The 13,351-nt window shown below is 35.3% G+C and overlaps 1 protein-coding gene across 4 annotated transcripts in view; it reads right to left on the reverse strand.

Moving 5' to 3' along the window:
* MLIP (muscular LMNA interacting protein) overlaps window positions 1–13,351 on the reverse strand; it is a 247,151-nt gene that overhangs the window by 104,756 nt on the left and 129,044 nt on the right. For all 4 annotated transcript variants that reach the window (XM_032864514.1, XM_032864511.1, XM_032864512.1 and 1 more), the window contains one exon: window positions 9,088–10,656. In XM_032864514.1, coding sequence (XP_032720405.1) covers window positions 9,088–10,656 — 1,569 coding nt within the window. The remainder of the gene's footprint in view (window positions 1–9,087; window positions 10,657–13,351) is intronic.

Raw genomic sequence — 13,351 nt, forward strand, 5'->3', positions numbered from 1 at the left:
AATGAAGATGATACTAACTGGAATGGTCTCCTCGGCTTTTGCGGTCAGTTTAGAATATACAAGAGAGGGAAGTTAGAGTCATTTCCTATTGTTGGATCACACCGAGTATGCTAATTCCCTAATGCTTTCATCTTTTTTTCTTTAACATTCATTGAAATTAAATTCCGTCATGTAGTTATGCTTTTTTTCTCTAGATGCCAAACTGTACTTCACGCATTATCTCTATCCGGCTTCATCTGATTAGTTTTGGTTTCTTATTACAAACTATGAAGATAATAATTTTTATATTATTTCATGAACCATCTTGTTAGGCAAGTCTTTTTTGTCATCAGTCAAGTCATATACCAAGGATGGAGAACTCTTACCTCCTGGGTCCTACCAACCTGGTGGATATCAATCTATCCTGTAACTCTATTTATTTATGACAGTTCAACTAATTGATTCATTCAACAAAATATTATGGAACACCTACTTTGTGACCTACATTGTTCTAAGTATTAGAGATTCAGCAGTAAACAAAACATCCAAAGCCTTACTCTCTAGAGCTTATACCCTAATAAACAGAGACAAACTATAAGCAAAGAAATGAGAAATCAAAAGAAAAGTCATGGAGAGATAAATAATTCGCAGAAAATTCAAATAGTGTGTTGGAATAGAAAGTGACCTCAAGGATGTGTTAAAATGGGCACTCAGAACAAATGTGAGTTCACAGAAATATGCCCTTATACCTCACATACCTTTCCTTATTCATGATATCATGAAAAACATCACAAAAGCTGGAACTTGGAAAGCAATTCAATAAGCATTACTTGCTTGAAGAAAATGTCTGACTTCCAGTTATAACTGATTTTGATAACAATCACAAGAATATAATCATCTTCAGAATTTACCTTCCCTTTTTTCGTGAAAAATAAAACATATGGCTCACTTCTTTTCCAGCAAATCTCCTCTATTTCCTATCATTTACAATAGAAGTAGAAATTTCATCTGTTTGAGGCACAATTTATCTAGACCAGGAGATATGAATTTAGAACAGATAGATGTTTCCTTCTAGTTCCTTTATGTGAATTTAAGACATATGTGGTTTTTCTTTTCAGTGTGAAAATCATTCTTGTTGACCTTAGAGATACTTTTTGGGTTCACTATAGTTCTTTAGGTTTCTTTTAACAATATTCTAATTTGAAACATATTTCTTCTTTAGCATTCCAAGTTTCCGAGGTGTTAAATTAAATTCATTGGTTTCCTTTGCTTGGTTTAAAATTGCAAATCGCTCTAGTCAATGTAAGTATAACTTAAATAGTAGGTTTTAGTGTTATAGGCTGTAATCACCATCAGCTGATCATAGAAGGTAGAACTGACCAGCCTACCCTGAATCCAGCAAAAAATTCAATAATATTTTGTATCTCTCCAATTTGTACTCTATGCTTTTGCTCAACATTCAAAAAATATTTTTTCTTTTCTTTTTCTCTCTCTCTCTCTTTTTTTTTTTTTTTTTTTTTTTTAAGAAAGAGAAAGCCCATGTGGAGGTAGGGACAGAAGGAGAGGGAGATGGAAAATCTTAAGTAGGCTTCACGCTCAGTATGAAATTCAATCTCATGAGCCTAAGATCGTGACACAAGCCAAAATCAAGAGCCAGATGCTTGGGGCACCTGGGTGGCTCAGTGGGTTAAACCTCTGCCATTGGCTCAGGTCATGATCTCAGGGTCCTGAAGTCAAGCCCCGCATCGGGCTCTCTGCTCAGCGGGGAGCCTACTTCCCCCTCTCTCTATGCCTGCCTCTCTGCCTACTTATGATCTCTTTCTTTCTGTCAAATAAATAAATAACATCTTTACAAAAAAAAAAAGAGTCAGATGCTTAACTGACTGAGTCACCCTGGCACCCCCAATAAATATTTCCTAAATATCCACTACATGACAGGTGCAGGGTAAAATTTTAGGTTTAGAAAAGGAAATGCTATTTTACTACATTAGTTTATCAGAGCTAACCCTATTTATAAATACTATTTATCCTAGATAACTGTAACATAAATCCTGGGTATGAAGGTGGGGACAGCCACACATCTTTCCCCTTCAGAAAATACTCTCACCACTATCCTATTAGATATTGCTAATGCCTAAAATTCTACCACCGGCTCCAGTAATAAAGGCCCATGAGATCTCAAAGCAAACTATATTAGTTGCCTTGAGAATTAGAAATTTGAACTCATGGTTACACTTTAAGTATTGGTGAAGGGCAGAATCTCAGATAACATGAACAATAAGAGGGAACCCTGGCAAAGAGCCTCCCTACCACTATGGCCAACTTCTCCCTTCTGATGCACCCATGAGTAGAAATGAGAGCACTGCTCCAAATGTACACTTTCTGCTCATCAGTGACCATGCCTGCAGTGCCTGAGTCAGAATCTCCCTGAGGCAAAAGCTCAACTCAAGCCCTAATTCAACTCACAGAAGGAAATTGCCCTGATATCTTCCTTACATCTGAATTATTGGCAGAATATCTTCTCTATAATGATCCTGAGAACAGAAGCAGTGGGGAAGAGAAGGGGGGGAAATTTCCCTGCACAACTGTCTTCATAGGACCCCTCTCCATGGTTGGTTTATCTTTTGTATGTTTCTAGTACTCTAAACATTATTGTATTACAATATTTTGACATCCCTATTAACCTGATAGGTCTTTTGGAGAAGATATTTTCTATTATTTCCAATACCTTATACTAACTTAGTAAAGAATAGATATTTGGCAAATATTTGTTGACTTAAACCAAGGTATTTTATTGAAAATTACAGTAAGATTTATAGGGCATGGAGAACCAAAATTTTAGTTCCTCATCTACTGTTCATGTCTTAGACACACTTGACTGATTGGCGATCCTCTTCCTCTTTCCAAGTATGCCCTAAAGGCATTTCTATTTTTTCTAATATTAGTTTTGGATGTGAAACTTCAAAGTTCACATCAGTGATGTGAGCTTCTAAGATTTGAACTCATGACCTTAAATCCCTATTTTTTAAAAATCCCTCTTTTGAATTAAACTGCAAAAGCCCCTCCTTGAATTAAAATGAAAATATTCCTCAAGGGGTAAAACAAGGAGGTTTTGTCAAACACTGACTCTTGAGTGTGAATCACTACTAAGCTCATTTCAGAAAAATTAGCTGGAGAAAAACAAAGGGAATGAGACCCTGAATTGGTTAGTACATAGATGTAAGCAACAGATAGCAGGAGTGGGAGAGTCTTAGAAAATCTAGGATTTCCACAAAGGCACCAAAAATTATGTGGAGGAGGTAGAGTACAAAACAATGGGACAAAAAGAGAAAAAGAAAACAAGAGAATACATATATCTAGTTGCAATTGTTTTATCATCTCACATATGATTGTGAATGTTTGTTAACCCTCCCTATAAAATACGTATAGATTTATGACCTTCAGCTTCACCACTAGAACCTCACCAGAGCCATCATCTTCACTTGCCTGGATTGATCCAACAGACTCCTAAGGTTTCCTTACTTCCACTTTCACCCTCTTAGTCTATTCTTAACATAGCAGCCAGATAGACATGATTGTGCCAATTATCTATTCAAAACTATCCACCAGCTTCTTAAATTAAAAAGCAAAGACTAAGACATGGCCTACAAGACCTCACAGGCCCCAGCTCGCAGTTACATGTCTCTGACAACTTCAAATTCCTCAGACTAACTCCATTCTTGCCACTTTGGCTCGCCTATCTTTGCCAAGCACTATCTGACATCAGGTATTTTTTCTAACTATACTCTCTTAAGGTGCATCACGTCTATGAATGTCACCTTCCCAAAGAAACCTATCCTGACCACCCAATATTAATTTGTGACACTATGCCTTACCCCACTATACTTTTCTCCGTACCATGTATGACCTTCTAAGGCACAAGAAAATTTACTTGCAGCAATGGGGAGGTGGTAATGGTAATTGCTGGTTTCTTCTGTTCCACCCAAGAATGTAAACTTTCTATGAGCAAGCATTTTGTAATTTTATTTTGTTGCAACCTCCTCATGGCTTTGAAATGTGCCTTGCACATAATAAGCACTCAGTGAATGTCTATTGAATGAGTGAATGATTTTCTTGAATCACATCGACTATTTTAGCTCATGGAGGTACATTCCATTATTACTCATTTCCCTAATTATAAGTGGTCAGCAGAAATGGAGAAAATCACATAGAGACTGTTGTCCCCAAGTTTTTGGTGTGACGTATTTGGAAATGCTTTGATGTCTTCAAGGAATGAGAGTTTATAAAAAAAAAAAAAAAACACCAACTATAAAAGTTCATGAAATATTAAAAAGCTCTCAATTGATTCCCAAGCTATTTAAGGCCAGGGCAAGCATGCCACTGGAGCCCTCATAGTTAGAAAAAAACTTCAAGCCACCTTCAGTAAGTGGCAAAATGTTTGCAGTTTTGAGGTAATGTCCTCAAATCCCTATATGGAATACCACGATAATTCACTAGTAGAAAATTTTAAAGTATTTTATAAATGAAGACCAAATATGTTGGGAACTCAAATACAACTCCAGGAATTAGCTTTATGATATCCAGGCTTTCCCAAGGAACAGAAACATCTCAACAATATAGATGTCAATCAAAGAGTAAACTGAGCAACCTTCAGGTAGATGCTCATCCTATCTAGGGCCATGATTATTATGCGAAATAATATTTTAAAACCATTATGTGAAATTAAAGTATACCAGTTGTACTAATGCAAACAGATTCAGAACCTTAAGATTCTATCTACGAAAAAGAAATATCAAATATGCTTCATATCTAAATTTAGTTCAGTGTACTCTAGCTGTTCCATTTTATTTCAATATCAAAGGACAGTGGGGCCCACACTTTGAACTAATACCCCTGAAGCATTCAGGTTTTAATTTGATGGCCATTTGTATTCTAGGACCTCTTTTCTTTTGGGATCTGGCACTGAGTGAAGCTGATCTAAATCTGAAGCTCTTTGACTTCAAAGAGAGCCTTGTGCTTGGATTAGTACCACAGTGGAAGGAGCAAGACAAGAAACAATCCATAGACACATATGAATTCTTTGATATCCCAAAGCTTTTGTCTATTTCCTCTTATCAATCTATGAAATAATCTTAGCAATTCAAACATAACTAGTCAAACATCAAAGGAAACTGGGATAAGATTTATCTATTCCAGTGTCCATTTTAATACATTTTTATGCTTGTTACAACTTCTACAAATAATAGTTTGCAATAAAAAAAGAAATGTAGACTGATTTTTACCTGGAGAGATAATAGCAAGAAGCAAGGAAGAGATACATATAACTAAGAACAGTATGTCTCAGAGAGCAACTATTTTTGCAGAAGTTATCATAAATTTTTCCTATTATAAGAAACATTTTTTATTCAAAAAACAGGTAAAAATGGATATGTTATAATTACTCTTCATGTTTTTATGTCTATCAGATTTATCATGCACTTCTACAAGCTGCATTTTTTAACTTGGAAATTTAAAAAATAAAGCCAATAATAAGGCAAATGCTGAAAATTCTTCAATATTGGGAGCAGTTAAGTGAGCTGGGGGAGAACAGATCTTCAACAAACTTGATTTTAGGACAAAAAAGACCTTGACTTGATTAAAAGCTCTCTGAGCTCACCCTCTTCCATCTCTCCAAAAATAGGACAAAATGTGAACAAAGCAGAGTGAACCATAAACAGAAATACTTCAAAGAAGCCTCTGGAGTAAAATCACTTTTCATAAAGATAATGAATAATTTAAGCATATGGCATTATGGTTTAAGAAATAATTGTTAATAAATTCAGGAGACAGTAATGTTTACATCACCAGGTTGTTTTTAATATACCACAAATGAATTCCATAATCACACATATGTATTGAAAAGATAATTACCAGGTCATTTTACCTCAAATATGATATTTAAATTTAGAATTATAGAAAATGCTAGATTTTCTCTGTCCCATTTGCTTTGAAAGTTTAAAATACCAGGACTTAATCTCTAAAAATACATTTTTAAATGACCCAAACATTATAGAAATTGATAATTCTGACTATTCCATTATGATGATTTCCTTCATGAGAATTACTAAATTGGCTAAAATGATAATTAATATTAGTCATTGCTTTTGCATTTTGGTATATAATATGGAGAAAATATTACCAAGTTTATAATGTCATAAAAAGTAACTGATGTAGTTCTTTTAATTAATTTTTAACTACTTTGTATATTTTGTATAGGATAGTTCTTACTTCACAGAAAGCATGTGATATCTGTGAAAATAATAATTATTATTATTACAATTATCAGTAGTTGATGATAAGGCCAATCTTTTTTTGTCTCTACATATACTCTACTGGGTTTATCTTCTGTAAACTTGGTCAGGTTATTTACTGTTTTTGAAATGCTAGCTCCTTTCCTCTTCATTAAGCTAAATCCTAAACATTTCCAACAGGCCTGACATTTATTATAATTTCCCTCACTAGCCACCCCCCATAATAATACTTCTATTATATTGAATTCAGTGAATAACTATATATCATCTGTATTTTGCTATGTTAATATTGCCTTAAACTTGTTCTCTAGTTTTATTGTAGATTTAATAATCCTATATAGCTCCTCCATATTATGTATATGTGTATTTCCTCCTGCTGGAAAAAAAAATTAATTTTTTATAGACAAAGGACTGCTGCTTACTTTCCTTAAAAAATACATACACACAAACATACATCCCCCAGAAAAGCTGGTATAGTGGGGGGCATACAGCAGGTGTTTTCTACATGTTTGTTAATGATGTCGTAATACAGTTTAACTTAACAAGATCCTGTGTGTTGTTTATCTTTTCCATCTTAACTTCGTCATTCAAATAGTAACAGAGTTGAACACAATCTCCATGGAATTCAGAAGCTCTCAAACTGTGTTATTTCAATGCAATGAACTTAAAATCACAGCCCCCTCCTACTACAGGCACTTTCATGATTTTATTTTATTTATATGACAATAACCAAACTCTGGTTCTATAGCATCACATCCTAATTATTTGAGAATAGCTGGGAAGCTGGTGTGTTCTAGAGCAGAGATGCTCTTCTACCAGGAAAAATGAACTCTATGGATCACACCTTCAAATACTTCCCTTCTCACATTAAGATAAATGCCAGTCTCCAGAGTACAGGGTTTTTCTTTTTTAAGTGTTTTCATTTGAATATAGTTGACCCACAGTGCTAACCTTAGTTTCAGGTGTATAACATGGTGCTTCAACACCTCTGTTATGCTATGCCTACTGCAAGTGTAGATACCATCTGTCACCAAAAAACACTAGTGCAATATCATTGACTATATTCCCTATGCTATACCTTTTATTCTCATGATTTAATCATTCCATAACTGGAAGGCTATATCTTCCACTCCTTTTCACCCATTTTGCCCATCTTCCTCCCCCCTTCCCTCTGGCAACCATCAGTTTGTTCTCTGTGTTTGCAGGTCTGATTCTTCTTTTTGTTTGTTTCTCTCTTCATTTCTTTTGCTTTTTAGATTCCACATATCAGTGAAACCATATGGTATCTCTCTCAGTCTGACTTATTGCACTTAGCCTAATTACCTTATGGGTCCATCTACACTGTTGCAAATGGCAAGATCTCATGCTTTCTTGTGGCTGCATAATATTCCTCTGTGTGTGTGTGTGTGTGTGTGTGTGTGTGTGTGTGTGTGTATGTATTACATCTTTATACCTTCATCTGTCAATGGACACTTAGGTTGTTTCCATATCTTGGCTACTATAAATAATGTTGCAATAAACTAAGAGTGCCTCTATCTTTCTGAATTAAGATTTTTTTTCCCTTGGGTAAATATCCAGTAGTGGAATTATTGGATTATATGGTAATTCTATTTTTAATTTTTTGAGGAACCTCCATACTATTTTCCACAGTGGCTATACCAATTATAATCCCACCAACAGTGCATGGTACCCTATTGTTTCACTTATTTTGGAATCTCAAAACAAAGCAAAAGACAAACAAAAAACCATATTCTTAAATACAGAGAAGAAACTGGTGGTTTTCGGAGGAGAAGAATAAATTTCTAGTTATAAAATATGTAAGCCACAGAGATGAAAGTACAGCACAGAAAATATTTAAACAGTACTGTATGGCACTTATCACAGTGAGCACTGAGCAATGCATAAAATTGTTGAATCAATTTGTTGTACAGCTGAAGCCACTATAACATTATACATTGGTTACACTTCAATAAGAATAAAAAAAAATTAAAAAATAAGTAAAAAACAAATAAATGCCAATGTCACATTCTTGCTCAGTGGGTTGCTTCAGATCATTTAGAAGTCAGTATTTCTCCTGTCTCAATTCTATTTCCTCACACCCAGCCTACCCACCCTTTTTGTTTGCCATAATTCCTAAGTATATAGTGTTCAAAATAAATCAAATATAATATTCACATATAAAAGAAACTTCAATTCCCTTTTGCCCTACATGTATATAGCTAAATACATATTGGTATGAATTTGAGGGGGTATGAGGAGCAGTAAAGAAATCAACTTGGTAAAAGGGGAAAAATTAATAATAATAAATGAATGTCAGCAAAGGAAATAGAAAGGTTTCAACTTGCCTTGGCAATAATACGGACCTAGATCAAGGACACTATTCCATTTTACACTGCTGCTACTATTCTATCAGTATAGAATATTTTGTTAGACAATAGGGTCCATGAAATTAAATAATCAGAGGTGTATCATATTCTCAAACCTGAGCTATCTGCTTTAAATCCCATCTTTGTGATCAATGATATAACTCATATTATGCCTGAAAAAAAAAATGCCCTCGGACTCATAGATATAAGAAATTGACATAACAAGAGAATTTGCAAAATCAAAGAGTTTTACCAAAACATGCACATTTTTAGATAGATTATAATTCATTTCCACATTCAAATATACCAAATCCTCACCCCACTTATATTTTCTATAACTCCATGTAGGAGCAGAATGAAGATCATAATTATTTTTCCTCTGAGAAAAAGATTCTCCCATATTTTAAAATTATCATGCACCATGCAACGTGCAGAAAAAAAAAAAAAAATACCTTGGGTTTCTTATTTTCAAGGCCTGTTGACATGGACAACGCACAAGGTGAAATCAGCTCCTTGGATCTTGTTAGAGAAATGGGAGGTGATGGGGTTGAAACAGATGACCTGTGGTTGGATATCGAGCTTTCAGATTTTCCAAGTCTTGAAGGCAAGGTATCACTGCCAAATTTTGGGTCCAGTGTTGAGGGATGGAGATGGATTGCCTGGGTGGGCAGAGTAGCAGGAGGGACTGGGAAGGACCCCAGTGTGGAAAGTGAGGCAGAGCTAGCACTGGAGACAGGGGGTGAAGGAGGAATTGAAGGATTCTGTCCCTGGTCAGCTAGCTGAGGGGCTGTTCTCTTAGATCTGTTTATCAGGTTTGAAAGAGCTGGGGAAGGATGGAAACATTTCTCTGGAAAGGAGAGTGTGGCCCTTTGGTTAGCGGGAGGAGATAGAGTAGATAATGCAGATGAGGCTGATGTAGGATGTATGTGAATATTCCTCGGCTTTTCTGGACCCCTGAGGTCAACATCCTGTTTGCCCTTCAAAGAAAGAGAAGGAACACTTGGTGGAATGGGAGGAAGACCTGCAGAACTCATTGTATTAGTCTGTAGCAGTGAGAATGTTGGGTTCCTCTTCAAAGAAGTGGGTGATGTTTTCTCTACATTCAAAGAAACAAGGCTACTATCAACATGTGTTGTGGGAGAGAGGGAGCCTGCCTGAGAAAGGGGAGCAGATTTGGCAAAAAAAGGTAAGTGAAACGATTGCTGGCTGAGTTCAGAAACTTGGTGTTCCCTTTGTTCTGGAGACCCTGTTCTCAGGGAGCAACTAGAGAGAGATTTCTTAGGTGTAGACGGGGTTTCTTTTGCTTTTTGATCGAGTGTGAGTGTGGAAGAAGCCAAGGAGTTGAGAGAGAAAGTGGGACATGATGCAGGGGAAAAGGGTCTTTGGTGAGAAGGGTTTGACTTGAGCATGGCAGTGAGCAGGGAAAGCCGGGAAGGCACTGGGGATTTCACCCCTGACTTGGAGAGATTTCCACTAGATGACACTTGGCTACAGATAGTGGAAGAAGAGCCATGGAAAGAGGAGGTAAACTGTTTGGGACTTGGAGAGAGTGAATGTGTGACAATACGGACTGGTATATATGAGCCCGAATTGGACTTCAGAGAAGCACTGGAGGATGGTGAAGGAGAAGTGGTTCTCGGGCTTTCTCTGGGGCTAAGGACATGCGAGGTGAAAGCTGTTTTCTTCGGAACTTCAGATGCCAGTCCAGGTTTCTTATCTGCAGGTCTCGGACTGGATAAATTAGAACCTGATAACTGAGTGAAATGGGGAAACTGTGACGTCGAGGAGGTGCCCTTCCGTGCAAAAAAGGGTGAAGAGTGAGCAGAAGTTTGAAAATACGTAGTTGTTTCTTCCACCAAGGCCCCACTGACATCCAGCCTCCTAGTGTGGAACTCCTCTAGCACAGAGGCTCCGTCGAGGTTAACTGGGTCAGGTGGCGTTTTCTGATTAGTTGGAGAAACAAAGGAGAAAGCAGGTGGTTTATAGGCAAGCTGCTCAGAGGTAGTGGGAGAAGAAGTTAACTAGAGGAAAGAGAAATAGACAGATTGTAATAGGACATTATTTGTGAAATGATCACAATATTCTTGTTACTTGTGTGTTTCTGTAAACAGTCTTTCTATTAGTTTACACAAAACAGGCACCTTAAACCTCCATAAAAATTTTAGGAGTTCTGTTGTGCTAATGAGGCATTGTTTTAAATTTGAAATAAAATATAAACAAACTGTGAAATATTATATATTATGCCTCATTTATTCCCTGGAAGAACATCGATACAGAATTGTATATGCATGTTTCCTTTTGGAAAAGAATTCACTGACAAAATCTTAAACAGTTATCTTAATTTGGAGTTGTGTGACTTGAAAAGATTTAAATCACCATCAATAGGTTTCAAAGTTCACATTGGAAAACAAGATAGATTTTTTTCCATTGTAAAAATATAACAGGATAACTAACATAATAATAAACTGACTACAACAATATAATGACTACAATGTAATTACTATAATCCTTAAAAAATCTAACACACTTCAAGTGTTTAAAATTCTAAAAACTTAAAGTACTCCTACATATTGTGCAACTGCAAAAAGTGGCCAGAATTTGAAAGATGCAGCACCCATCAACACGATTGATATCAACAATGATAAATTAAGAGAGTGAAAGCAAAGTTTGAAATACAGATCAAGTTTTAACTTATGAAAAACATGTCACTAATTATTTGCCAGAATGAACATTTAATAAATGATTTGGGTTATGTTGGGAAGGGTAGATATGCTTTCAAATCAAAAGAAAAGAATAGTTTACAAATGTCACCTGCCTGAAGCAATGCAACCCACAAACCCCTCAACAAATTTAAACAAAAAAAAAAAAAGAAAGAAAGAAAGAAAGAAAAAAATGTCTGGGTATGTGTATTTTGTGCTATTTTAAAAATCATCCAGTACTTTAAGACAAATGCTAAAATTGTAAATGATTCAAAAGCCAGATCTTTAAACACAGACCTCCTACAAAATTATTGATTTGATTCTATCAACTCATAAGAGAATTTAGGGAATATCAGTTAATCAAAATGTTAATATTTATTAGGTGACATTATATTACCTGTTATTATGTATATATGTGTGTGTGTTTATTTATTTATTTTATTTATGGCCTTACATAGCAGGAAAATGTATGACCATAACTATTAAACTTGACAAAAGCTTGGTTTACAAATTCAGTAAATATTACTCGATTTTGCTTTGTACCATGTTAACAAGGTATCCGTCAGACCTATTGCAAAGATTTTCATATCATATAATTTTGAGTTCTGAAAAATTTAAAACTGATAAATGCAAACAACTCATCCTAAACGTTTAATTTTCAAGTAAACATACCCAAAATAGCCCTTTCTTTTTATGTATAAATTCATATGTGTACTTGCAACACAGAATTTTTCCTACATAATTAATATTTGAATACATGGCATTACCCAGAATATCAAAATATCAGGGGTAATTGAAAATCAAGCAGAATTCAATCAAACTGAGAAAGAATGCTTAACAATTCCCTTACATAAAGCTTTACTTAGAAACAATTCTGCTTAGCCAGTGCTCATATAACTGATTCATGTGATTAGACATAAATGAAAAGTCTTCTCTGATTGTTTCCAATGACTGGTCTCTTCTCTCAAAAAGAATGAAGCAATTTCAAGGCTGTGTAGAGTGTCTTTGCATATTATGTTATAGCTTTTGGTAAGGAATTTTGTAAACTAATAATAATGGCCACAAAAATCCATCACCTTTTAAGTCATATTTACAGATAACTTCATTTATACAATAAATTTATTGATTCATTCAGATTATCCATGAAATTATCATGTTAAAATCATAGGGCTATAATTCTACTACACTGAGTCATATTTTACCTAATTTAAGTAATTCAATTTATTGTGCTTTTGAATAGTTACTATTAAAGAACTTCTAAGAGAAAGACTCTGAAAAGTCTAAGAATATTTATTATGTTTGTATTAACCTACATATATGTTTATTATCTTTTCCGATGTAGTATATTAACAAGTATTTGCAATATATTTGTTTCTAATTTGCAAATACATCTGGATATTATCCTGATTTATTCTAATAAAAAATGTGGCACCACACTTTTATAAAATTCCCAGACATGAAGAATTTTTTTTTTTTTTTAAATGAAAAAGATTCATTTGGGTGCCTGAGTGGCTCAGTGGGTTAGACCGCTGCCTTCGGCTCAGGTCATGATCTTGGGGTCCCGGGATCGAGTCCCGCATCAGGCTCTCTGCTCAACAGGGAGTCTGTTCCCCACTCTCTCTGCCTGCCTCTCTGCCTGCTCGTGATCTCTGTCTCTGTCAAATAAATAAATAAAATCTTAAAAAAAAAAAAAAAGATTCATTTTCCCAAATTCCTCTCAATAGGTTTAAAAAAAGTAGCGGAGAGGAGGTAGAAACATGAACAACTTTGTGCAGAAAGAAAGAATGGATACCTGTCAAATGCTCAGTTATCTCAGAAGAGAGCCTTCTTTCACTTCTATACTATAAACCCCTTACCAGTGATAATAAACTTCTCTATTGACATCTACATCTACATCTACACCCCTTCAGCCTCTCCCATTAAAACCTCTTGTTCTGTTCTCTAGGTTTGTCAATGATACTTTTATTCCTTCTCCTCAAAGCTGTTTTCTGTTTTCTCCATCATTTATTTCTAACAT

This window comes from Lontra canadensis, unplaced genomic scaffold, assembly GCF_010015895.1.
Source record: "Lontra canadensis isolate GAN:19392208 unplaced genomic scaffold, GSC_riverotter_1.0 scaffold27, whole genome shotgun sequence".
Classification (NCBI taxonomy): domain Eukaryota; kingdom Metazoa; phylum Chordata; class Mammalia; order Carnivora; family Mustelidae; genus Lontra; species Lontra canadensis.